Raw genomic sequence first — 26,982 nt, forward strand, 5'->3', positions numbered from 1 at the left:
TTATTGTACCATGGCATTGTTAAAAAAAGGTTGCGTCTGCATTAATGAATCACTGAATTAATGCACCACCTGGGGAGCACGCTGAGTGACTCAAATCGAACACACCAAGGATGTTGCGTCACCAACAGGCTGGGTCTGGCTAACATGCTGAATGCTCATGATGGATGTTTCAGGGGGGACTTCTGTGTTCAGTGAGGTGTGTGAGGTCTTTCTGCTGTTTGTGACTACAGAGCCTCATTCAGCTCAAAGGTTTTTGAATTTGAGGAGCGCAGTGGACTGGTTATATTATGTATATCTATTCTATGACTTTTTTTTATGGCATACTATGACATTTCAAAACTTTTTTCCGACATTCTATACTGTGATTTTTTTCTTCCAACTTACCAACATACTGACTTTTTTTTATGTCATACTATACTATGACTTTTCAACATACCATAATGACATCTTTGTCATACTATACTGACTTTTCGACATACTATACTATGGCATCTTTATGCTATTTAATTACTTTTTCCTGTCATACTATACTATGAATTGTTTTTTTCAACATACTGTACTATGACTTCTTTCCGACATACTATACTACGACTTTTTTCGTCATACTATACAATTACTTTTTAATGATTTTTTATGGCATATTTTACTATGACTACTTTTCGACATACTATATTATAGACTTTTTGTAGGAGCCGCTTTTTTTGTTCGTTTTGTTAAAGAACTACAAGACATCGCTATTTAAGTGACGTAATCACCGCGCGTCTGTAATCATTTCTAAACGGACTCAGGTGTGTGCGGGTCATGGATGTGGTGCGGGTCATGGATGTGGTGCGGGTCATGGATGTGGTGCGGGTCATGGATGTGGTGCGGGTGAGTGTGATGAGCATGACGAGATTAAATTGTTTGTCAACCGCTCGCACGCTATATACAACTGAGATTAAGCTCGTTTTCTCTTTAGTATTTGATATTTAACTAAAACTTTAATGCCTGCATCCAAATGGAGATTATTTTTGTTACTAGCATTAACTTTCATTCAGTCATTCATTCTCCTGCTGGGACCCAAACCAACCAGAGACCTTCAATCAACCCAACTCAGACAGTAAGTGATATTTAATAACCTACTCTGGATATTGAAGCGCATTGAGCTTATTTATATGTCTGAAAGCCATAACAGTTTTATGACTCGTTTTTCAACTTTTTACTATTTACTTTTTATTCCATAGGCTACTATAACATCACTTTGTCAACATACTATACTGTGACTTCTTTCAACACATACTATTCTGTTACCTTTTTAATGACTTTCGTGCTATAATGACCTGCTATACTGTGACATTATAGTATTTTGCTTTATTATGACTTTTTTGACATTATTATTATACTATGAATTTTGTATGGCATACTATACTTTGACTTTTTCAATATGCTGTACTATGTATTGTTTTGACATCCTATACTATGACTTTTTTTCAACATATTATACTATGATTTTTTTATTGCATGGGCTACTATTACATCACTTTATCAACATACTATACTGTGACTTTTTTCTGTTACTTTTTTAATGACATTTTTATGGCCCACTAGTATGACTTTTGTACTTGTTTTGTGACATACTATACTATGACTTTTAATGACCTACTATACTGGGATATTTTTATGGCATACTATAGTACTTTCACTTTATTATGACTTTTTTCCGACATGTTATACTTTTATACTATTGTGTACATTGTGTTATGTTTTATGGCACACTATACGATGATATTTTCAATATGCTATAGCCTACTATGTCTTTATTCAACATATTATACTATGACTTTTTTATGACCTACTATACTGGGATATTTTTATGGCATACTATAGTACTTTGACTTTATTATGACATGTTATACTATTATACTATGATTTTCTTTATGGCATACTATACCATGACTTTTTCAATATATATACTATGTATTTTATGACTCTTTTTCAACATATATACTATGACTTTTTTATTGCATAGGCAAATATAATATAACCTTGTCAACATACTATACTGTGACTTTTTTCAACACACTTCTCTGTGACTTTTTTACTTGTTTTGACATACTATACTATGACTTTTCATGACCTACTATTCTGTGAGTTTTATGGCATACTATAATGTGTACTATAACTTTTGTCAACATGATATGACTTTTATGACTTTTGTTTGACATACTATACTATGATTTTTTTTTCGATCTACTATACTATGACTTTTTTTATTTTTCCACATACTATACTGACTTTAAAAAAATAAATAAAAAAATTCCACATACTATACTATGACATTTATATTTTTTCCACATATTATACTATAACAGTAAAAGTAAAACTCACCCCGTTACAGACTGTTTGCCCTCCTGCTCGGTGCCACAGGATCTCCATTCCAGGACCAGCAGGCTCAAGAACAGCTTTCTCTCCTCAGCTGACACCTTGCTGAAGTCTTGTGCGTGCAAGGTAATAACGGTACATCACCACCCAGGGCCTGCTGCCATATCTGGCAAATGGCATGGGAGCACGGCGTCTACAATGTCGTCATGGTGACGCAATGTGTGGAGAAGGGATGGGTGAGTCATTGACAGTTTAATTTAGGGTCTTTTTGTTTTATCGTCCTGCTCCAGCCAACACTTTATATCTTAACATCTACGGGAGATATTCATGGCGCCCTGAGGATGAATCATTTTTATCAAAATCTGACAGATTGACATTAAATTAGTTTAATCCCTGGACAAAAGGACAAAAAACGACAAGGTAACAAAGTAATAAAAAACATTAGATAATATCTGCAATCAACTGTAGCTGCTGCTCATTTTGCATCCTGAATAAAAAGTTAAATATTTTCTAAGTTTGACTTTTTCATCAAACTTTTGATGTTAAACTTTGATGTTACAGCTCACAGGTTACGGATAGACTAAACTGAGAAGAGATTGAATATCAACAAAACCTATAAATTGCTAGTGCTGCTACTAACAATTATTTGTATTATTGATTAATTAGACAGTTATTTCCTTAATTATAGGTTTAACCTATATAAATTCTTATTTTCCTCAACAAAAAGTCGAAAACCTGTAACCCAAATAATGCAAAGGAATTTCTCACAATTTAGAAGCTAAAACTAGAGAATATTTGTTATTGTTACTTGAAAAGTAGCCTCAACCATTAATCAACTATCAGAATAGTTGCCGATTATTTTTCTTGCCATCAACTAATCTACTAATCGTTGCAGCTCTAGAAAATATACTCATGGAAATTATAATAATACTATTATAAAAATTAACGAGGTCTGCTTCTGTTTTTTTTATTATCGATTAATCTGTTGATTATTTTTTCTATATTTATTAATCACTTTGTCTGAAATTTTAAGAAAATAGTGGAAAATCCAAAGTTCCCAGAGCCCAATTTGACATCTTCAAATGTCTTGTTCTGTCTAAACCTGAAAAATATTCAGTTTACAAAGATACGATTCAGAGAAAATCAGCATTTTTTTCTTCATGAATAAGACGTACAACCTGAAGAAATTGTAAGATATTTCAATGTATGTTACATTATCAGATTCTAACAAGTTGAGAAAATATTGAGAGCAGAATGAAAATATATATTTAAAAATAAAACATATTAAAATTAGGGCTGTAAATAAATATATCAAATATTTACGCGCGATTAATCACACATTTATTTTCTGTTCAAAATGTACCTTAAAGGGAGATTTGTCAAGTATTTAATACTCTTATCAACATGGGAGTGGGCAAATATGCTGCTTTGTACAAATGTATGTTTATATTTATTATTGGAAATCAATTAACAACACAATACAATGACAAATATTGTCCAGAAACCCTCACAGGTACTGCATTTAGCATAAAACATATGCTCAAATGACAACATGGCACACTGCAGCCCAACAGGCAACAACAGCTGTCAGTGTGTCAGTGTACTGACTTGACTATGACTTGCCCCAAACTACATGTGATTGTCATAAAGTGGGCATGTCTGTAAAGGGGAGACTCGTGGGTACCCATAGAACCCATTTTCATTCACATATCTGGAGGTCAGAGGTCAAGGGACCCCTTTGAAAATGGCCATGCCAGTTTTTCCTCGCCAAAGTTAAGCGCAAGTTTGGAGCGTTATTTAGCCTCCTTCATGACAAGCTAGTATGACATGGTTGGTACCAATGGATTCCTTAGGTTTTCTAGTTTCATATGATACTAGTATCCTCACTCTAGCTTTAAAACCAAATACAATCTAAAAACAACAAGTTGTGTTAATGCATTAAAGAAATTAGTGGTATCAAAACAAATTTGCGTTAACGTGTTATCGCGTTAACTTTGACAGCCCTAATTAAAATATGTGTGTTGTATTTGTGTGTTCAATACTGGCCTGCAGACAGAGAGCCTCTGTACTATGGTGACCTGGTAATTCAGATGCTGTTTGAGTCTGTCCTGCCAGAGTGGACCATCAGATAGTTCAAGATCACCTCGGTACGGCCTCTTTATCTATAACTGTACTTCACTGACATGTTCTCCTGATAATTAATCTATAGTGTTTATTAATATGTGATCAATAAATGCTGACAGGAGAGCGGCTGCAGTTACCCTCGAATGCTGCGTCACTTCCACTACACTGTGTGGCCCGATCACGGAGTCCCAGAGAGCACTGATCCAGTTTGTTTGGACGGGCCTGGACTACGTGGACCAATCACCCAGCACCGGAGTCACCGTGGTGAGTGTGTGACCTCTGTGCTGTTGAGCTCACCATGACCTCTTTAATGTGAGTATTTGTTTACAGTCTTTACAATTGACTGTGTGTGCGTGCGTGCGTGCGTGCGTGCGTGCTGTGCAGGGACGCTTTGGATAGGGTTCTGCAGCAGTTGGACTCTGAAGGAAACATCGACCTGTACGGCTGTGTGTTGGGCCTGCACCGCCAACACATGGTCCAAACTGAGGTACACTCCCCCACACATAAGACTTTGCCTCCCTAGTTTTTTCTGAAACCATGATCATCTACTTACATGTAATATAGGACCAAACTAGAGCTAGAACACCAGTACCAGGTTATATGCAGGAATCCTTAAGTTTAATTTAATAACTTTTTAAGACCCTTTCTATACATTTTTAAAAATGTCACAATAGCATGCCATAAAAACCTCAAGTGCTTTATTGTCATATGTACAACAATTACACAGTAGCAGTCAGTGGCAATGGGAATTTTAGCTCTCAGGCTCCCTTCAACAATGCAAGATTAACACATACAATTTAAACATATGGATTAAATACAACCTATATGAAGTGAAATTATATGTATTAGTGGTAGCCAGTAATTATAAAATGAATAAACTGAATAATGTTCATAGTGCTGCGGGACCGTCTGTGGTTGGGGTCCCTGATATTGCGGTTGGCCTTGTTCATCCACCGCTGAGTGTAGAGGTCTTCTATGGAGGGCAGCTCCGTCCTGATGATGTGCTGAGTAGTCTTCACTAGCCTCTGGAGAATCTTGCACCTGTAGAAGTTGAAGAGTATTCTTGAGTCCATGTTCATTCATAATGTAGTTTGTCATAAAAAGTTTTAGTATAGTAAAGAAAGAAGTCATACTATAGTCGACATACTCTAAAAACTTTTTTGACATAATATACTATGATATTTTTTTTTTTTTTTCGACAAACTATACTATGACTTTTTCTCTATTTTTTTGACATACTATACAATGACTTTTTTCTACATAATATACTATGACAGTAAAACTCACCCCGTTACAGACTGCTTCCCCTCCTGCTCTCTGCTCTCTGCCACAGGATCTCCATTCCAGGACCAGCCGGCTCAAGAACAGCTTTCTCTCCTCAGCTGACACCTTGCTGAAGTCTGCACCTCTGTGACAGCAAACATACACACTGTTAATACTGCTCATGCTCTATATATCTAATGTATTCATACCCCTTACTGTTTATTCTACATGCAATATTTTAATCACTTTTTAAGCTGTACATACATGCATTTCTTTGTCTCAGTACCTGCACTTTGTACAATGGCAATAAAGTTTAATATAACAATTTAATCTAATTATGTTTTTCATGGCATACTATGACTTTGTATGACTTACTATACGGACATATTTTTTCTACATACCATACTAGACTTTTAAAAACAATTTCGATATACTATGGGGTTTTTTTCCCGACATGCCTTTTTTTATTTATTTTGACATACTATGACTTTTTATTTTTTTTAACAAACTATACTATGACTTACATTTTTCTAGACATACTTTACTATGACTTGTTATATTTTTTCGACATACTATCTATGACTTTTTAAAAAACATTTTGGCATACTACTATGTTATTTTTTCAACATACTTCACTAAGACTTATTTTTTTTAACAAACTATACTATGACTTTATAAAAAATGTTTGACATACTATACTAAGAACATTACATTTTTTCTACATACTGTACTATGACATTTTTTTAATTTTTTTTCAATATACTATACTTTGTTATTCTTTCGACATACTTTACTATGACTTTTCTTCAACACACTGACTTTTTCGACATACTATGATTTTTTTTTTTTTTTTCGACATACTATATGACTTTTTTTAACAAACTATACTATGACTTTTTAAAACATTTTTTGACATACTATACTGTGAATTATTTATTTTATTCGACATACTATACTATGACTTTTTTCTACATAATATACTATGAAAGTAAAAGTAAAACTCACCCCGTTACAGACTGATGTCCTCCTGCTCTCTGCTCGGTGCCACAGGATCTCCATTCCAGGACCAGCAGGCTCAAGAACAGCTTTCTCTCCTCAGCTGACACCTTGCTGAAGTCTGCACCTCTGTGACAGCAAACATTCATACTGCTCATACTCTATATATCTAGTGTATTCATAACACTTACTGTTTATTCTACATACAATATTTTAATCACTTTTTAAGCTGTACATGCATTTCTTTGTCTCGGTGCCTGTACTTTTATATGTACAATGACAATAAAGTAAAGTACAACAATTTAATGTAATTACGTTTTTCATGAAATACTATGAGTTTGTATGACACTTTTTTATGGCATACTATACTCTGACATATTTTTTCGACATACTATTCTCTAAATTTTATTTTTTTAACGTACTATATTAATTGTTTTCGACATACTATACTGACTTTTAAAAAAAGATTCGACATACTATCCTTTTTTTTTGAGATACTTTGACTTTTTTCCGACATACTATACAATGACTTGTTTTTATTTCAACATACTATACTATTCTTTTTTTTTTGACATGCTATACTTTAATATGACTTATTTTTTTAACAAACTATACTACGACTTATTTTTTCTACATATTATAATATGACCTTTTTTATTTTTTTAACAAACTATACTATGACTTCTTTTTTTAACAAACTATACTATGACTTCTTTTTTCGACATACTATAGTATAACTTTTTTTTCGACATACTATACTATGACTTTATTAATTTTTGACATACTATACTATGACTTTTTTCTACATATATACTATGAAAGTGAAAGTAAAACTCACCCTGTTACAGACTGCCTGCCCTCCTGCTCTCTGCTCGGTGCCACAGGATCTCCATTCCAGGACCAGCAGGCTCAAGAACAGCTTTCTCTCCTCAGCTGACACCTTGCTGAAGTCTGCACCTCTGTGACAGCAAACATAGACACTGTTAATACTGTTCATACTGCTCATACTCTATATCTACTATATTCATAGCACTTATGTATAATAATAATATTTTAATATTTTTTTACGCTGTACATACATGCATTTCTTTGTCTCAGTACCTGTACTTTGTAAAATGACAATAAATTTTAATATAACAATTTAATCTAATTACATTTTTCATGACATACTATGCGTTTGTATGACACTTTTTATGGCATACTATACACCTTTATTTTTTCGACATACTATATTATGACTTTTTTTATTTTTTTCGACATACTCTGACTTTTTTTCCTAAATACTATACTATGGCTTTTTTCTCCGACATACTATACTATGACTTTCTAAAAAATAATTTGACATACTATAATGTGAATTATTTATTTTTTTAGACAAACTATAGTATGACTTTTTTTTTTTTTTAATTTCGACATACTATACGTTTTTTTTCTCGACATACTATACTATGACTTATTTATTTTTTCAACATACTATACTATAGCTTTTTTTTTCGACATACTGGTTGATTTACCGAGTTGATAACCACCTTCGTAGGACCGCTTAGAGGGATCTCGTTTGTTAGGGTTATTTAAACCAGATAACGAGAAGATACCCTAGGTATGTTGAACTCGCTTCGTAGTACAGGCCTCTGGATAGCTTTGTGTCCTCTATAACAACTTGACATAAGTAGCTGCCTAGCATCCAACTGGTATCTTATAGACCAGATGACAGCTTTATCCTCACACTCTCCCCTCTTCCTCTTCTCTTTTTCTCTCCCTCGCTTCCTCTCATCACTCTCTCATCCCTTGCTGCTGCTCGGCGGGGTCGTAAAGGTTAGTTTGAGAATATAATCCATCACAGATCGCTGATTACCTGCTGCAAATCCTCAGCAAATCAGCAACACAATGGAACCTCACAGGAGGCAATTGGTTTGGGAGATTACATTTTATTCAGGCTACAGTAATGCGTTCAGATTATCACCTGCGTCATTTCAACATGTCAATAATCTCATAAACAAATGGTCACGTCACCTACGAAATCTGCTCCAACTAAATCTCCTTTTTATTTCACAAAATCATTGTTCTGTCTTTAATTATCCTCAAATGTAACTACTTATTCTATTTCATTTATTCTCTCCATCCTTTTCCTGCGTCTACTTTTTCATATAACAAAACTATTCTATTCTTTAACCCCTTATCCAAACACTCTTCCTCCTCTTGGTCAAAAAAAGACTTTAATCCCACAAGAAAAACATCATTTCACTCTCATCCTTCTCCCACTCATTCAACAGTCCCTCCTTTTTCCTCTCCTCCTCCCTGTCAATCTCATTCTCCCGAGCTCCTTTATCCCTTCTGTTTGCAAAAACTCTGGTCTATCCTATCTCCCGTGCAGCCGCTACTCTCTGCTCTCTTTGATTGCAAAGTACTGTTTCTTTTTATCCCTCTCTCTCTCTCTCTCTGTCGTTTTATCCCCCTCATCCTCACACTCCAGTCTGTCTGTCTCTCTTTCCTCTCGCTCTATCCTCGCTGACACCGCTGTTTCATTTGATCCTTTTACAATTCTCTGAACTGTGCTGGATATCCTCTTTCAGCCCTCTCATTGAATTTACCTCGCTCTCTTGCAACTGCATGTGAGCATAAAGAGATCCTCAAGTTTAAATAAACAATGAGTGGATATCATTAAAGATGGCTCTGAATTAGTCATATCAATTTCTGTACTTTCAGCTTTTTTATGTCTTCAAATATGTGTGGTGTCAAGCATATTTTTTACTGGCCAGATTTATAAATTGCCTTTTTGTGTCACACATACATTGTTTCAGTACATTTCATTGACTTAATAAGGTATTATGTTGAATAAACTTTGAGAACTTAATCAATAATTAATTTGCAAGTTTGTTTTGATTTTGATGTTAATAATGCAGAAAATTTAAATAATAATTCTAAATATTTTTTTAATGTGTAAAAAGTATCATTTGGTCAAAAAATAACATTTTGCATAAGGCCCCCAAAAAGCTAGAACCGGCCTGCTAGCTGCATCTTAAAGTTGGAGGAGCCGCTGGACAAGATGCTCCTGTCATGGGGAGAGGAGCGGCATGTTGCCACGGACAGAATGAGATGGAGAGATCTCATCACAGCCTTATTACCCTTAAAGGGAATGAAGAGGAGTAAGTAAGTAAGTAAGTGGTTAACATTAGTAACATGATTTGAGCTGTTGCAGAGTTCTGACTCCTCTTGTCAGCTCACTCACTGAGAATGCAAACATCGGCTGCTGATTGGTTAGCGAGCGTTAACTGTGACTTTACCGTTAATATCAAACAGTTTAATGTTAACATTAATACTTGCAAGCTTAACGTTGCCTCGTTGACTTCAGTTCAATAATTCCCTGCTGCATCTGTCGTGAGGTCATAGGTCAGCAGTATGTGTGTGTTTATGTTGTCAAGGAGGTTTAATAAGAACTGTGTGCTTCACAAAATGTCATTTTCATCGCCGTTCACTGTAACGTTAGCAGGGCAATTTTATTTACCCTATTTTTACAATTATTTTTGGCCCCAGGATGAGGGGACTTCCTTAAGCGCGAGCCCTTTGAGGAGTTGTAGCATTTATTCACCAACAAATACTCTCTCTCTCTGCAATTATTTACCCGCCAGTGTGGCGGATAGCCTTCGGCGATTTACTCGCCAAACGGAAAATCTACCCACAATTTAGCGCTTGGTGGTGCCTTCAAATGAAACTTGGGAGCTATTGTTTACAACATGGGAAGTTGTGTACACAACGTGTTTGGTGTTCAAGTGGTTAAGTCGTGAAGAACACCGCTGCAAAGCAACGGCAATATTAACTTAATATCGGAGTCTAGAAGCCACAGAGGCTAACAATTCAGCAAGCTAGCAAGTTGGTAACATAATGCAGTAAATGCAAAGGTATAATGACATAGGAGAAAAGATGAAGTTGTTGGGAATATCAACATTTTCCTCAGACATATTATAAAATTACGAAGAAAAACAATATACAACTAAAGTTACAACATATAAACTTATTATGCACCGAAAAAATAACTTCCAAGGCCTCCGCCATTCCTGACAACGTCTCAACTCGTGAACTCTGAGCTCTCAGAAACCTTCCACTTCCGAGGTCGTGACTACGACATGAGGAGGGCGTTCTTATGGACTCATCTCTAAACACGACCCCATTTGAAGGCACCAATCATTTCAGACCCTGAATATGTGCTCTGGGGCCAACCACTTCCTCTGGATGAAAATATGAAAAATGTATGTTGTATCATTTTGTTAGTATAGCCAGATAAAAGTATCAAACCACCTTTTAAAGGCACCAGAATGCAGGAAATGAAATCTACTCCTACCCACATTCCAATGCTTCCTACTCCGTGCCTTTAATAGGACTGCACAGTATTTCCTTTGCAGCACAAACTAATTCATTTACACTCTTTACATTGTATTTACAATTCTTCACATTCTTTCCATTAAACATCAGACCCTCCATTCATTCATTCATTCATTGACTCACCATGGCCCAATCTGTCAGCTCCTCTTCTTAGTCCTGCAGTTTATCGACTTGTTTTAGTGGCTTCAGCACATCTAGTCAACAAAAGTATTTTATTAAGAAAAGCTGTCAACAAAACCGTCATATTTCAGAGGTATATTTTCTTACTTTGCGGCTGAAGGACTGCTCCGCTCCTCCGTCTCCTCAGGTGTTCACACAGGTGTCATCCATCTTCCTAATTAGATAAACAGGCAGAGCTGAACATCCCTCATGTTTCCACTAACACACATCATTCAGGGTTAAACTGTTCTCAAGTTGTTCTGCAGTTCATGTCGCTTCCTCCTGGTGATTCTGGCTTTATTTGTATGATGTTATCACTCCGAGATTAAAGTAAAACTTTCCCGTTGTTGTCTGGCTGGTGGCCTGCAGGTACATGCAGGGAGGGTGAGTGGAGGAGCTGTCACGCGTCATGTCTTTGGGTACCACGCATGCGCAGTAAGTCTGATCTGCACTCGTCGAACCGCATCTCCAGATAGCTGGAGACTTATCTCAATAAATATGATCTGTCTCTTAGATCTTCTACTGGAAAATGTATTTTTTTTGTTTTTTTAAAGGTTCAACAAGATAAATGAGAGAATATTTTCTAATCAATCTCATTATCATTGTCGCAAAGTTTTACATTCATTCATTAAGAGTTAAACCCACTTTAATGTTTTTTAAGAAAGAAATGGAACTATATATTAAGACAATATCTTCTGCACAAAAACAAAAAGGCTAGAAAAACGGTGAGTTTGTGCTCCCATTTTAATGTTTTTACTTCAGTTTTTTTTAAATTAATTAATACATTTTATTTTTTATGTTTGTTTGTTTTTATATATCCCTTTATTTCCGTTATATGTATTGTTTACCTATGTTTCGATTTAATTATTCTTTGTATTGTTTACAAATTTAAATTAAAGTTTATTGAGAAAAAGAAATGACTTTTTTTTTTTCATCACGTTGTATGTATCAAATGAGCTACATTATACATATAGAAGATGTGTAAAATTAGGCAATAAATAGAAATTATGTGTGCTTCTGCCAACATATAGCAGTGAACAGAATTAGATAAATAATCAGTGTCAAAAGTGTTAAGTGTCAAAAAACACATCCATGTGTGTCAAATAGCTGCATGCATGTATGAAGCTGTATAGTGGCAGATAAATGCCTGGGAACATTATCAACACTGACATTTCTTGGGATTATAGTGGACTGTTTATTCAGATTTTCAACATATCAAAAGTTGTCTTTAAATTCTTTGAATTATTTGCAGATATTTTTGAATGAAGCCTCCGTGACTATCTGACATAGGCAGTACATTTAAAGTGCAATATTTTTGTTTCTGCCTCAAAAGTGCAGATGTTTATTTTGTCCATTTAATGTAGCTTTTCTATTAATTCATATACTGTAAAAATACTCTCTCTGTTTCTTTTCATGTCTGTAAATGACCGAAACAGAACTTGATGTTTTCCGCTTTCGGTGAGAGACAACATTTTGTTTGGTGGATACTAATATGAAGTTGTTTGTAAAAAAAAAAAAAAACACAAAAAACTGCAGAGCCAATTAACCAACTGTGTCAAAATCAGTTTATGCATGGAGACAAACATTTGGACCCAGGAGAGGGGAGACGATCAATGTAGCGTGTCACTTCCTGTCTTCTTCCTCATCCCACAGGATCAGCACCAACTCCGTCACTCCTCTCTCATGCTTCAATTTGCTTAATGCTTCCTCTCTGTGTCTGTTTGTCTCACATTCTGGTCACATTCACACTCCTCCCCGTCTGTCTGCCTTTCTCTCTCTCTTCCTCCTCACACACTTTATAGCTCTCCATCTTTTTTTCCTGTCTGTCTCTGTCTGCATCTCCTCCTTCCTCCTCTTCTCTATCTCTCCCTCAGGACTGTTGTGTTTACTCTTTGTCTCTCCGTCTCGTTCTCCTCCAGCGGAGGACGGAGACGTGTCTCGCCACCGTGGTTACCGCAGGGTTGCTTTGGGAATAACAGCTGCCACTTCGCTGTTCGGAAACTGACAGAGGAGAACTAGCAAAGGGGGGAGAAAAAAAAGGCAACAGAGTAAAAACATGCAAAACATAAACTGTTTCAAACCTCGGAGTCAAAGTTTGGATTTCTTTTTCCTTAATTAGGTCAGTCTTAGAAAGTGAATGCAATGCACAGACACACACCTGCACTATAACACTGTAAGCACTCTCACCCTCCCCCCCTTGTCCGCTATTCCCAAAGTGCCTTAGATCAAATGAGGGAACCACAGTGGAGCTGTTTATTGGCCAAGAGGGCAACACAGCGGTTGTGCAGGTCAGGTCCCAGGTGTGTGTGTGTGTGTGTGTGTGTGTGTGTGTGTGTGTGTATGCGTGAGAGTTTACTCTCCAACAACCAGTCCCCTCCGGCCAGAGCTAAAAATATGATTGTGTTCTTTCCCATGTTGCCCGGTTAGATAACAGCTAAAAACAGAGGTGAATGCTGATGAGGTAATTAGTGGAATGAATATAGAAAGTAATGCACAAACTCATCCTACCCAGCACTTCATAGAGGCTAAGCCCTCGACATGACACGCAACCCTAAAGAACTTTGCAAATAGCAGCACCAGATACAGGCACATACAGTATAAGCATAATAAATCTACTCATTGCAGTTATCATTTCAACATAGTTCCTTTAAATGGCCAAAGAAGCATCTTGCTTTTCCAAAACTAATACAAGAGTCTTTGCACTTTGGGGATGGCGCTGCTGTGAAACCAAGATTCCATCATCTTTATGTCCATTTTTATACAGGAGGTGTAGACATTATGTATTTCAGTCCTTTCCAAAGGTGTTGAAATGACTTTAGCCTTCTGTAGATGGCCTCCTTTTAAAGTCCTATATTCGTTTTAAGAGAGGAGTGATGTGCGGTTTTAGGACTTTTCGGTATTTTTCAACCTGGACCCCTATTTCCCCATGTTTTTGTGTCTAAGTGACTAATGGGGGCAACAATTTCAAATTGGTCCAGTATTGAGGGAGAACGCTGCAGCCGCCAGCCGCTAAATGAGCTGTAATGTAATAATTTGGGGCAACCTGGCACCGTCAGTTTACGTCCACTAAAGTGCTTGTTTTTGCCACCGACAGGCTCAGATTGTTGTTGTAAGAGTCTGACAACATTATAGAAAGGACCCTACAGAGAAATAAAACCTTTTTTTTTACTTTTCGCATTCTGTTTGTCATTGTGTCATGCGACTTGTTGCCGGAAGAGACGACGGTGGAAACGAGAGTTGGAGAGAGGAGCACCACGGGGCACCGGTGTTGTCGGAGTTTGTTGTGTTGGAGTACAGAAAGCGTAGCTTAGTGTTATCTAAGAAATTTTTAATGTCATGGCTAAATATTTAGCTGATTTCAACAACGTGGATGCGACGCAACATTTCAGAACAAGAGTTCTCTGAGCGAGACACACAATACCAAACAGAGCGGATCAAGCTTAATGTAAGAAAAATGTTTAATTTCTCTGTAGGGTCTTTTCTATAACGCTGCCAGTAGCAAAGCACTTTTAGTGGACATAAACTGACGGTGCCAGGGTGCCCCAAATGATTATATTACAGCCTGTTTAGCGGCTGCCGGCTGCAGCGTTCTCCCTCAGTACTGGACCAATTTCAAAAAGAGTTGTCCCCATTTCACTTAGACAAAAAAACATGAGGAAATAGGGTCCAGGTTGAAAAATACCAAAGTTACCCTTTAATGACGATATTTGTTTCTTTAATCCTGCATTAATTTATTTCTTTTCTGGTCACTCTGGGGTCAGTGTAATACGCTGAAAACACATTATCTCCTTATAAAGGTGTTTTGGCTAACATGTTAGCACACAATTGCCTATTTACAAGGTTGATGGGAGTAAAGTTACAGGCTCGAAACGGCTCCATGGAGAGGAACTTCGGAGTTGGGAGATAATCTTCCGTGGGTTTGTCACTACAAGCTGCTCCTTTCACATTACACACAGTCACCTGACCCAATGTTAAGTATATTGATTGGTACAGCTTTAAAGAAGAAGAGAAATGGGTGTGAATGAATTGCATTATTAGATTAAAAAAGACTTTGCAGCTTCACATACTTCTATGAGATGTAGTTGTATTTGCAAGCCGGTGTAATGAAGAGTTACTGTAAACACAGTTTACTGACAAGACTGACATGAGCCACCATGAGGGCATGAACTTGTGATCTTGTTACTGGTCAGGCCAGAACCTCTCCCACCACAAATCAGCAACCAGCTCTGTTTGTTTGAGACAGTCAGGCTTCAGAGACGATTCAAACCCTTTGGGATGCTGATTTGACCTTTTCATCGCTGTTTCACCAGAGAGAAAATGTTTGGAAATCCGGACTAATCCCCCGTTTAGACAGCCGTAAAATGTGTAATACGGTTGATACAGCATGATATATCCCCTTGGTGTGGCCATTCATGAGTTCAAACAGACTTCAGCTGAAATGTTTGGAAGAGGACGAGAGATAGTGCTAGTATGGTGGGGTCAGAACAAGGTGAGAGAGACTGAGGAAACATTTCAGTGACTTGTTACACCTAAAAGGCCTGGTCATTCTCATTTTGATTGGATTGTCAGTTTTAATCAAAGGCCTGACTCCAGCAGGTTCAGTATAATGGGAGAAAGCTTTTAAATTTTTTTGATACTGTATAATGAACAGAGAGATTTTCATTTACAGTAAACTGGAAATTGGCTAAGTTAATTTATGATTTCTAATTATTGGACTGTGGCACACATACAAACACAAACTGACACAGGAAAATACATGCACTCTCGTAGTGGAAGTGGAAATGACTCAGCACATTATTGCAGATTAAATTACGCCTAAAAAACAGTAAGCGATCATTTCTGTGTTGACTATGTCCTTTACTGTGCCGTGACCTCTTTTATTGTGTCAAGTGATTGGTAATTTCCATAATAGCTCTATGTAACAAGAGAAAGCTGGCAGAATGCCACCGTAATATTGCATGATCACTTATCTGCTGGAGGATGAAGCTAAGAAGGTGAACCTGTTAAGTATCAGCTCAAAGCACCACTGTGCAAGCCTCACAGAGCTGCTAGAAGGGCTGTAGACTCTTGTCTTCGGATATATAGGCATATAGGTTCTGAGAGTTGAGAGACAAAATCCACAGTCCTCGTTCTGGGCAAAAATGTACTTTATAGTTCAATGAAATACGAGGCTTCAGCTGTCTGAGTTAGGAAAATATACAGTATGTTCTGAATTTATATTCTTTTTAGAGATTGCCTCTTTTCATTTCTCCACACAGTGTTGCCTTGCTGAGCTGCGATGGAGGGCAACACAAATAGGGAATTACGTGCTAAAAAGACAGTAACCGAGGTACAAAGACAGAGCATTTGATTTGGCTAATTCAGGCTGAAGCCGCATATTAGCATAATACATAAATCATACATAAAACTAATCTGTAATTTAAAAAAAAAAATACAATGAAAAATAATGATAACATGAAGCACAAAAAAATTGCAAAAATTAGCTTCCAAAAATGAAAAAAAAAAATACAAAAAAGACCCAATAAAGGAGTTATAATTTAGAAAAATACAATGAAAAATAATGACAAGCACAAAAAAAATTGCAAAAATGAGCCTCCAAAAATAAAAAAAACAACATAAGCGATAATTTAGAAAAATACTACGAAAAATGACAACAAGAAGCACAAAAAATAAGCAAATATTAGCTTCCAAAAATTAAAAAACAAAACAAAAGTGGGCCTATCCTTTAAGGTTTCAGAAATGCTTGCACATGCAGGTATGAAGCAGGGCCGTGCCAACGGGCTAATCAGTTCAATCAAAACATGATTACATACTGGAGTCCATTTGTTAATTGCTACTCATTTAGGGAAATTAGCATCTTCATTTTGAAAATACCCTCAACCGTAATTGAGTTAACATCCAGAGGAAAGATACAGACACTCTTCTGAGCATTTGCCAGTCAAGTTTTATTTCACCTTTGAGAAAAAAAAGAGAGAAAAGAAAAGTTTGGTCTTTGTAAACATCTATATCGTTTTTCATGTCATGTCATTTATCAGCGTTTAAAAATACTTTACTCTTTACTACGACATTTCCAACATCAACACTGTATTCAGAATGATTCATGCATCGACACTCGTGGACGGAATGATATGAAGAGATGCACGCGTCCACACACTCTCGCGCTCACACACACACACGCACAATAAAAAAGGGATAAGAGCACACTCATTGTAAAATGTCATAATGCTAATTTGCTGTTCTACTCTCTGAGGGCTTTTTTTTACAAAACAAATCACCAAAACAACACAAAACAATGGAAACAAATTATACAATAATATAACAATAATAAAAGAAATGGAAAAATACCACATAATTATATCAAAAGCACTTTGTGACCGCATAAATAGGACTGCATGATATTTTAATAAAATGAAGAGTGATAAAATATATAAATATTTAGAAGATAGAGAGCAATAGAGTGGCTAACAATAGAGAGAGAGAGAGAGGGAGAAAAGAACAATGTAAAATAAATAGAATAAAATAGTGGCTGATTAACACAAGAGAAACTCTCACACACTCACACACTCTCACACACACACACACACACACTAGGGATGTTTCCAAATCTGAAATCTGGTTCTTTACAAGCTTGTTCAGTATCATTTTTGCATTCAGAAACAAAATCCTTTACATTACATCTTAATGTTTTTCTCAAAGCATCAAACAGCTTTGAAGAAGTTACCTCGTCATTCGTCATCAGGGCTGTTACCAACACCGAGGACACCGAGGTCACGACCTCGCTATTTCTTCTCTAAATTTGGGGTTTTAGCAAATTGAGAAGGGTGACATTTGACAACTAAAAGCTTACACATGGTGGGTATAATTTGACTCAATATATTTAAATTTTACTGTATGTGGCAAAATATATATATATAATATTTATATATATATATATATATATATATTTATAACAAAATATAAATAAATAAATGACTTGAGCTGACAATACGTACTGGTGTCAATAAGATACCTTCGGGGTAAGTATAATGTAAACATGACAGCAGATACTTGCATTAACAATGCCTCCAGGTTTACAGAATACAAATACTTTTACAAATAATCTTTATATCTCAAACTCTGATATAGTGATGTCTGTAAACACCCCTAACACACACATAGACATATGCACAGTAGATCAACCATGCGCTTTTTAAAGCCTTTACACACCGGCAGTGTTTTTTTTTTTTTTTCGCACATCAATATATTTTTTCGAACTGCTGTTTTTGCCATGAATACTTTCATGGCCTCAACCAATCACGTTGTGCGGAACGGGTTGAGTTGCGCCTATATTTATGAAACAACAACACGGAGGCTCCGTAGTCCGAACCAAGACTGCAAACTTTATTACTCCTTTTCAGTCGCAGCGCAGACTAGATCCACTAATTCCGTTCATACCTTTCACAATAAAAGCCCTAGACCTATAATATTCGCAGGCGTGTATTTTGCATTTTCGTTATTTTTATTCGTTACGCCCCCGGTGTGTAAAGGCCTTTACAGAGTGATATAAATACATTTCAGTTTTCATCTCAGGGCACCATTGTAGTCGTTTTATTGAACAATACTGGGAAATATGTAGCGTTATTAATCGACTGTGAGATTAAAAAATACCAAAGCTACCAAGTACAGCCAGCGGCATGTGTGTGTGTGTGTGTGTGTGTGTGTGTGTGTGTGTGTGTGGATTGCTTGATTGATTTCCATATCGATCTTGTGTTTCTGCATGTACAGTACATGTGTATATATAATATAATGTATGACAGTTACTCACACACACTACACTTCTTAAAGCAATGTGCCACCATCTATTCCCAGTCTTGATTGCCAGCCAGATCTATTATACATCTAATCTGATTCGACAGGTACACACACACACACACACACACACACACCTGGCGCAGGAGAGTATCAGGTATAATCTACCTGGCTCTGTCTCACACACACACATACACAAACATACACACACACACACACCGGAGTGAATCCAATTTCCAGACATTTTTACTGTGGGTCAGGTTGGCATCCTAATTGATTAATCTAACGTATGGGCAGGGAAACACAGGGCGAGCCCTTATAAGGAGATTACAACACCAACTGAGACAAAAAAACACACTCACACAAAAGGCACAAATACGCATGCAGAGCTACACACAATGGATGCACATGCAAACAAGGGGAGGCACGAGGAACACAAAGGAAAAGGAACACAAATGTTGAAAAAAAGAAAGAAAGACGGACATATGAAGAGTAATATATGTTGAAATTCGCCCACAGAGAGAGAAAAACTGAATGAGAAATTGTCACATTCACTAGAAGAAGGGCAAGCAGACAAAATGAGAAACATCAAAAGAGAATGACACACACACACACACACGCACACGCACACGTCTCACACACACCAGCAACAGTCAAGAAGACAACGGCTTGCAGATAGATGGTCGCTAAGCAACAGGCAAGAGACTAAAAATATGGTTGCATTTCTTCACTCACTTACAAAGCATGCGCGCACACACACAGGCACACACACGCACACACTCAGTGGTCCTCCAGCAAGGCTTATCAACCTTTAAAAAGCCTACATTTCTAAATCAGTCCCAGTATTTGTGTGTTCCTGTGGCGTCAGCACAGCAGCACTATTAACCTGCCCACTCATTCTTAAACTGGAAACTGTTACAGGAGCTTAAGTCATTGAGAAACAGAGTTTGGCCCGGCAGACGTCCTGGCGTCTCAAAGGGGCCAGGAGCCATGCCAACGTGCCAGTCAGATCTGGCGACTTGGCAGATGACCTTCGTCACGGAGGGTTTACTATACTGCGTGCTACAGAGACAATCAAAGGATCTGGATGGTTAGTCAGACAGTTTCAGCTGGTTGTTTCAAACATCATGTCAACAAGCATCCGGGACCGTACAGTAGCTACACTGAGGTCATATCTTTTGTATTTTTTTTCAGGGAATTTTAGAGATTTGTCAGAAGATGACATTCTACAATGACACTTGGTGGTTGTTTTGCAGCCTGGCTATAGGGATGTTTGATCAGTCCACCACATAGACGGTATATAAAGATGGAAGACATGACAGTTCCCCAAAAGTGAAGCCAAAACATCCTGATCGCCCCCTGGTGGCTGGCTGCAGTATAGGTCATAGAGCCCACCCCCTCCATGTTAGCGGATGGGACGTGAGCCAAACTAAAAAGTCAAAGTACACGTCAAATCAATTTTTCCCAAAGATGTTTTTTGTCATTTTAGGTTGTTTTTATCATGCTGATGTATGTTCAAGTGTTCATTTTGCTGATAAGTTTGATATTAATTAGTTGCTAGAAAAAGAAGGGCGGGACGTCATGATTGACAGCTGTGATTGATAGAACGTGTCAATTTGATCATAGATGTAGTTCTAGAGATATTATGGTTAGTTGTGTCTTTCTAGCCAAACAGCTACCTTGGTGCTAACTTAGCAGCTAGTTGGCTCACACTAACACGCTGCAGTCGTGCTCGGCTCGTGATTGGCTCTGGCGGTTGTGTGGGCGGGGCCTTGATACCGCGGCTCCTCTCCATTGAATGGATTGCCATGAAATTTGGTAAAGACATTTCATGCTGCACCCACGATGAATTGTAATCACTCAGATGATCCCTTCACATTTCATCTAGCACCATCATCAGATGAACAATTTGAATTCGTCCGATACTTCGGTTTATGACCAAATATTTGCAAAACTAATGACATTTGCGTCTAACTGAATACATAAAACTTAACTTAATTTTGTAACTTTCTTTTGGGGGGTTGACAGACTTGTGGTCGGTAGGGCTGCATTGGGCTGACTCATGACCTTGGTACTTCTAAGAATGGCTACGGCCCTGCAAGCACTTAACATGCTGCAGCGACCCTACAAGCTCTGGGTCAGCTCCTCTGTGAGGTGGAAACTTGCGTCTAATTTCTAGACAGCAATGTTAAATAATTGCAGCCAAGAAATGTTGAAACAGAGCAAGAGCATCATGGCAAGTGGCCAAACTCCTTCTATCAATGAATGTTGGCTGAGCTCGTCTGAATCAGCTGATACAGTAGAGCTCCAAGCCAGAAAACAGTTGTTCAAGGAATCATAGTTGCTGCTTTCACAGATTCTCTACAATTAAAGATGGGACTATTCTCCTTTTCTTTATAGCTGTCAGAAAGTACTGGAAAGGATCTATAGCGTGGCATTTAAAATGTCACATTTGATTGAAGGGGTGACTCGTACAGGCAGCGGATCAATGCCCCCTCCGCTCCAAATCACCACTTATCTTCCATTTGTGCAAGCACCGGCTTTACCGGGGCCGCGTCGGACGAGCTCGTCATGTTGTGTCTAGCCTGGTCACGACTGAGCGGGCTTTGCAAAGCCTGTATTTACACTGAGCTGAAAGCAGCAGGTAATTTGTCCATATTTAACAAGGCGGATGGTGGGCAGGTAAATTGTTGTTTTCAGTCCCATTTTTCTCTTAGCGAAACCTCCGTATAACAAAACGCTAAATTATTGTTTTCTTTCAGGATTTGCCTCAAGGTTAACAATGAGCTTTGTGGGAAGTTGTGGGAGAAATGGTTGCAGAGATTTTCCCTCTATGCTTTTGTTAACAAAGGGATTACATTTAACAACTATCTGCACTGACAAGCCATATGTCCAAGCCTTCTGTCCAGCTTCAGTCCAGCCTCTGGGCAAGACAGAGGTATCCACGTAGACATAATGTGAATCTGGATTTGACGCAAACAATGACAAAAATGGTTGATTTCATATGATATAATACTCTCATTAAGCTATTCTGATATCTTACTTTCACACGCACCATGCCCGAATCAACAAACGTTTCACAAAAACAAAATAACTAGCACAGATTTTGATACAGGCTCATACCCATAAAAAATACCAATGCTTAAGCACATATTTATCTGTAGTGTGAACACCTTAAATTTGCCAGTTGTTTTTAAACTATGACTGGCAGCTTGTGGGACTTGTACAACGCCTGCGAGGTAAAACTGCACACTGGAAACGAATGGTGATCTGTGACAGTGTTCTTCTATTAAATCTTTGGATAACAGAGGACTTGTGATTTTTATTTTTTGAGTACAAAGAAACGTCCCAAACTGCTGCGGAACAGTCGTGTGATATTTCAGAGCTGCCGTACATTTCCCCTCGGAGCATTCGACTCTTCTCTCCGTCTGTGAATCATCTCTGATTTTTGTGTTCGCCATCTTACAGCCTTTTTTCCCTTGTGATGGATTTCCTTTAAATGTCTTCTTGAACTGTGTTTCAGAGGAAAAAGGGCACATTGATCTTCCTTATCCTCCCTCCAGGATTTTCTTTACAAAGAGGGGGACTTCACATAAATTAAATATCCGTGTTTTCTCACACACATCAATAAAAGTTTCTTATATTATCATGTACAATTAGAAACACTGGGTATGGTCACAGTTTTGATTTGTCATCAACAACACTGCCCTCGCCGTCATCTTCTTAGTCGTTGAACCAGTGAGATCCTTCACTCTGATTGGTCCCCACCTTTGTCTCGTGTCTCTTGGCGTTACATCATTCCCTGTTTGGTTCCGACTTTGCTTGTCCATGTGTTTGTTTCCTCGCCATTTAATGCAACATTAGAGTGTAAACAGTGTACCTCACAACGTGTAGTGCACGACGCTTCCTCATTACTAGGTGGACTGCTTGCTCGTTGGCTCTCCAGACTTTCTGATCTCCGCTTATCGCACATTTCTTTTGCGTCTCCATGCCACTTTTGAGACTTCTTTCAACATCTTGGTCCTCGTTACATTCCATCTTCCAAGCCACCTGCTTTAACGTTCTTTATCTCCATCTCTCCATACTATATTTATATACTTTTTTTTTTTACAATTGCACGGTAACAACATCAACACGTGACGCCATTGAAAAGTTTAGAAAAAAAAATCGGGGAGAAGGGGGGGTTTCCTTCGTGGGATAAACGAGGCTGTCGATTGGCATAAAAGGACAGGGACTTGGGATTGGCTCAATTAAAAAGGGGGTTGGTTGGTGGTGACTACCGCGGTTCATTATCACAACTTTAAGACAATTCCTACAAGGGGGAGATAAGAGTAAGGCAAAAAGGAGGGACGGAGGAGTGAGTACAGTATGTAGGGTGTACAGTATGTGTGTGTGTGTTGTAGGGTGGAAGGACTATTTTTCGCAGTGTACTCAAGATGAGAAGGAAAAAACGACCAGTTGTCAGTTTGCCCGCAAGTTAGTGAGTGGTCCTTCACTGCAGATTCACCTGAGGGCCCCAAAGTGTGTGTGTGTTTGTGTGTAGAGCTGGGAGAAGAGGGGTTAAAAGTAATAAGTCACTGGTCGTATTAGATAGAGTTCAGTGGGCGTAATGGGAGGATCCATCATTCCTCTGACGACGAGATACAGCAAAGACGGAAGTAGCGAGAGAGAGAGAGAGTAAGTGAGGAGGGGGTGTAGAATATTTTTGCCCTTCATTTACTTTTTTTCCGTGTTGTGTTTTCTCTAGACCCTCCGTGGAATTTATCCAGACCTTTCTCTAGTTTTGTTGCCTCTGGCTTCCTCTCTAAACTTTCCCACTTTCATCTTCCACCCTTATCCTTCCTCTTCATCTTCATTTTTCCCTTCAGAGGCCGGGCTAACAGCTCTGCTTGCGGTCTATCTCTTCTTCTCTCCTGCTGGTTTTGGCAGTATACCGGAACGATATCAGCCTTGTATTAAACAGTGTTGTCCACTGATGATGATGGATGATTGAGGTAACAACGTAAAAGCGCTCTCTGAAACCTGCACTGCAATTTTTTCATTCAGTCCTTCTGTTAAATAATTCTTATTTTAGAGGGTTTATGTATCCAAGAAGTTTCTTCATCACTGGAAAGATGGTGGATCTCCTTTCCTTTTAGAGTTTTAGTGTGTCATAATGGCTTAGGAAATAAATAAATGGAAAGATAGAAATAAATCAGAGACACTGAAAAATTGTTTTGGGCGTTAAAAAAAGAGGAAATTGAAAGATCTGCTGTAAAACGTTCAGATCGGCGCATATCGATCCACCTCTACCACCCGTCTCTCCTCGTCCCGTCTCCGTCTGAAGACTCCTCCATCTCTCCCTCTCTCTCTCTCTCTCTCTCTCCATATTGGCAGTGGGTCTCTCTCCCTCCCCTCTCCTCTCCATTTAAAAACTTGGTAAATGGCAGTAGGCCTCCAGTGAGGCCAGCAGGATGTAAATCAGCCACATCGAGACGAACAGCATGCACGTTATTATCTTGCAAGTCCGCGGCCCGCCCAGCTCGCCGCCGGCCACCGTCGCCCGCCGCCGGTACAGCAGAATGATCACGCACATCACGGCCATGATGGTGAAGAGGGTGACGGAAAAGGCCAGGTTCCCCGGGTCCACCTTGAACACCTTGCCCTTGGAGCGCCAGACCACGGCGGCGATGGTCCACGCCACGCCGATGCCGAGGAAGACGTTGACGGCGTTGGAGCCGGTGACGTTCCCGATGGAGGCGTCGGCGTACTGGTCCTGGATGGCGGCAACCTTGCTGGCGAATGTGTCTGGATGAGGAAGACAAGATTTCATAGGAATATAAGGGCTTCATTATCTTTGATATCACGTTTTAAAACTGTTGTATGACGCTTACTCTTACTTTTGGTGTCGATTTTATGTCATAAAACCTTTTAGCATTTTTTTTAAATTATACTAACAGCTGATAAAAGTTACAGCAATATGAAAACATATAAACGAGGCAGGAAACATAAAAGTAAAACATCAACCTGAGGTCAAAACAAAACAATCAAATAATGTAAAGCAACAATATTGAAGTCTCATAAAAAAAATTTTTTGAAGATCTTTTGTAAATGTCTCTCTCACACGCCACAGAGGAAGTGACCTCAAGGTTACATTGAGCATGGAACCACCCACGTACAGTATAGTAGCCTACTCTCACAGTCACATACAGACTGTGGCACACATGGGCTGTATGGAAAGAGAAACGCAGCAGAGAAGGTTCAGAACGGATGTCAGTATTTATGGAAATAATTACACATTTAATGGACGACTGTTGGAGGCAGAGAAAGACAGGCAGGGAATAAACAATACATACAGATAACAAAATAGCAAGGAGAGCCAACAAGGGAAAGAGAATAATGAAAATCACAAGAGATGGAACTTAATTGAGAAAGACGTCACAAAATATTGGGGTGCCAAGCAAAAGAAAGAGTTAATTGTTTAAAAATCTGCTAGTCAATTTGAACAGAATCAGTCAAACTGTATAGTTGCTCTGTCTATAGTATTTCTCACCAATCTTAAAGGGGAACACATCCTAAATTAAGAATTCCAATATGTTACTTCCATGGACTGGTAAAGTTCAATCAATATTTCTGAACATGAGCCAGTGAAGTAGGTCTCAAACTTGTGATGTTATATAGGGTACATAATACTGGAGCTGCTCCATAGACGATGAATGGGGGATGATTTAGTTTGTTTTCTTTTTCTTATACCCAAATGAGCTTTATTTTATTGTTGTGCTGTCAGTTGTGAAACAGAAAATATCCCCATATAGTCAAAACATCCTCCTGGGAGCTCTCAGCATCAGCATATCTCCCCATTCATTGTCTATGGAACAGTTCCACACTTTATACCCGATGACATCACAAGTTTGAGTTTTAGCACTCTAGTTTTTGGATTTGGGAGAGAGTTGTTCATGTTTACTTATATTTTTGGACTGTCTTAGACCAGAGAAATAACATGTATGAACTTTGAAAATGGGTTTAGTTTCCCTTTAAAGGGACATTATATTTTGTATAGTTGGGGCAAGCAGAGCGAGCCTCCAAAAACTTTCAAAATAGAATATTATTTTACATGAATTATTTCTCGGCTCTGAATTGAAAGTAAACACAGTAAGAAGCCCCCTGAATCAGTTGTTGCTAACTGTTATTAGCGCAGGTAGTTTGCTAGTTGGTAAGTAGATTCCTATTCAGTTAGCAAAAATAGCTAATTTAGGAGGTTGTTCTCATACACCGTTCGTAGCTATACCTACAAAACAATTCATATGTAATCCACGCAATCCTGAACCAGGAAGTATAAAGAGCAACAAACGCTGTGTAGGGAGGAGGTCGGGGTGGTTGGTTGGGTCAAAAAACACCAGACTTTCGACTGCTGTTTGTACCCCGTGTGAAACCAGAAGTCAATGTTGATTTATTTGTCACATAACTTCCGTGCTTAAGTTACGCCACTTCTGGAGTTATTTTAACCTAAACCACGATCTTTTCCTAAACCTAACTAAGTAGTTTTGTTGCCTAAACGTCACCAAGTTTTTTCCTGTGAAGACGGAAGTTTATCTTGAAAAGACTGTATGCATGTAACGAGCGAAAATTGACACATGTAGCTGGACATTCGTAGGAAAACGCACAAAAAATGAGGCATATGTTTTTGTAAGATATCGTACGAACCGTTGTATGAGGATACGTTGAATCCAGTGACATTGTTTTTGTGTTTCCTTTGATTTGGACTTAGAGACCAGCATTTGAAATGTTTTTTGTTACATTTAACGTTATCTCAAAAGCTTTACGAGAATTGTTTGCTTGCCATGATATATATTATTTTGCTGGAGTTGCTTTACTTAAATCTTTATAACAGAGGTGGCGAGTGTAAAGTTTGACCCATAGTCACAGCCACAG

General features: G+C 38.1%; 1 protein-coding gene and 1 long non-coding RNA gene across 5 annotated transcripts in view; one reads left to right on the plus strand and one right to left on the minus strand.

Annotated features, from left to right (window-relative positions):
- Positions 1 to 819: 819 nt before the first annotated feature.
- On the plus strand, positions 820 to 6,078 carry LOC119481222. Of its 2 annotated transcripts, none has more exons than XR_005205130.1 (6): positions 820 to 1,099; positions 2,378 to 2,597; positions 4,414 to 4,508; positions 4,605 to 4,749; positions 4,870 to 4,972; positions 5,819 to 6,078. It is a non-coding gene; the product is annotated as an uncharacterized LOC119481222 (long non-coding RNA). The 2 variants fall into 2 exon arrangements; XR_005205131.1 differs by having other exon boundaries at positions 2,407 to 2,597.
- A 14,601-nt stretch (positions 6,079 to 20,679) lies between these two features.
- Positions 20,680 to 26,982, minus strand: part of slc8a4b (solute carrier family 8 member 4b) — a 123,534-nt gene continuing 117,231 nt past the window's right edge. For all 3 annotated transcript variants that reach the window (XM_037757910.1, XM_037757912.1, XM_037757911.1), the window contains one exon: positions 20,680 to 24,858. In XM_037757910.1, the coding sequence (XP_037613838.1) occupies positions 24,479 to 24,858 (380 nt within the window). In that variant the 3' untranslated portion in view covers positions 20,680 to 24,478. The remainder of the gene's footprint in view (positions 24,859 to 26,982) is intronic.

This window comes from Sebastes umbrosus, chromosome 22 (genome assembly GCF_015220745.1).
Source record: "Sebastes umbrosus isolate fSebUmb1 chromosome 22, fSebUmb1.pri, whole genome shotgun sequence".
Classification (NCBI taxonomy): domain Eukaryota; kingdom Metazoa; phylum Chordata; class Actinopteri; order Perciformes; family Sebastidae; genus Sebastes; species Sebastes umbrosus.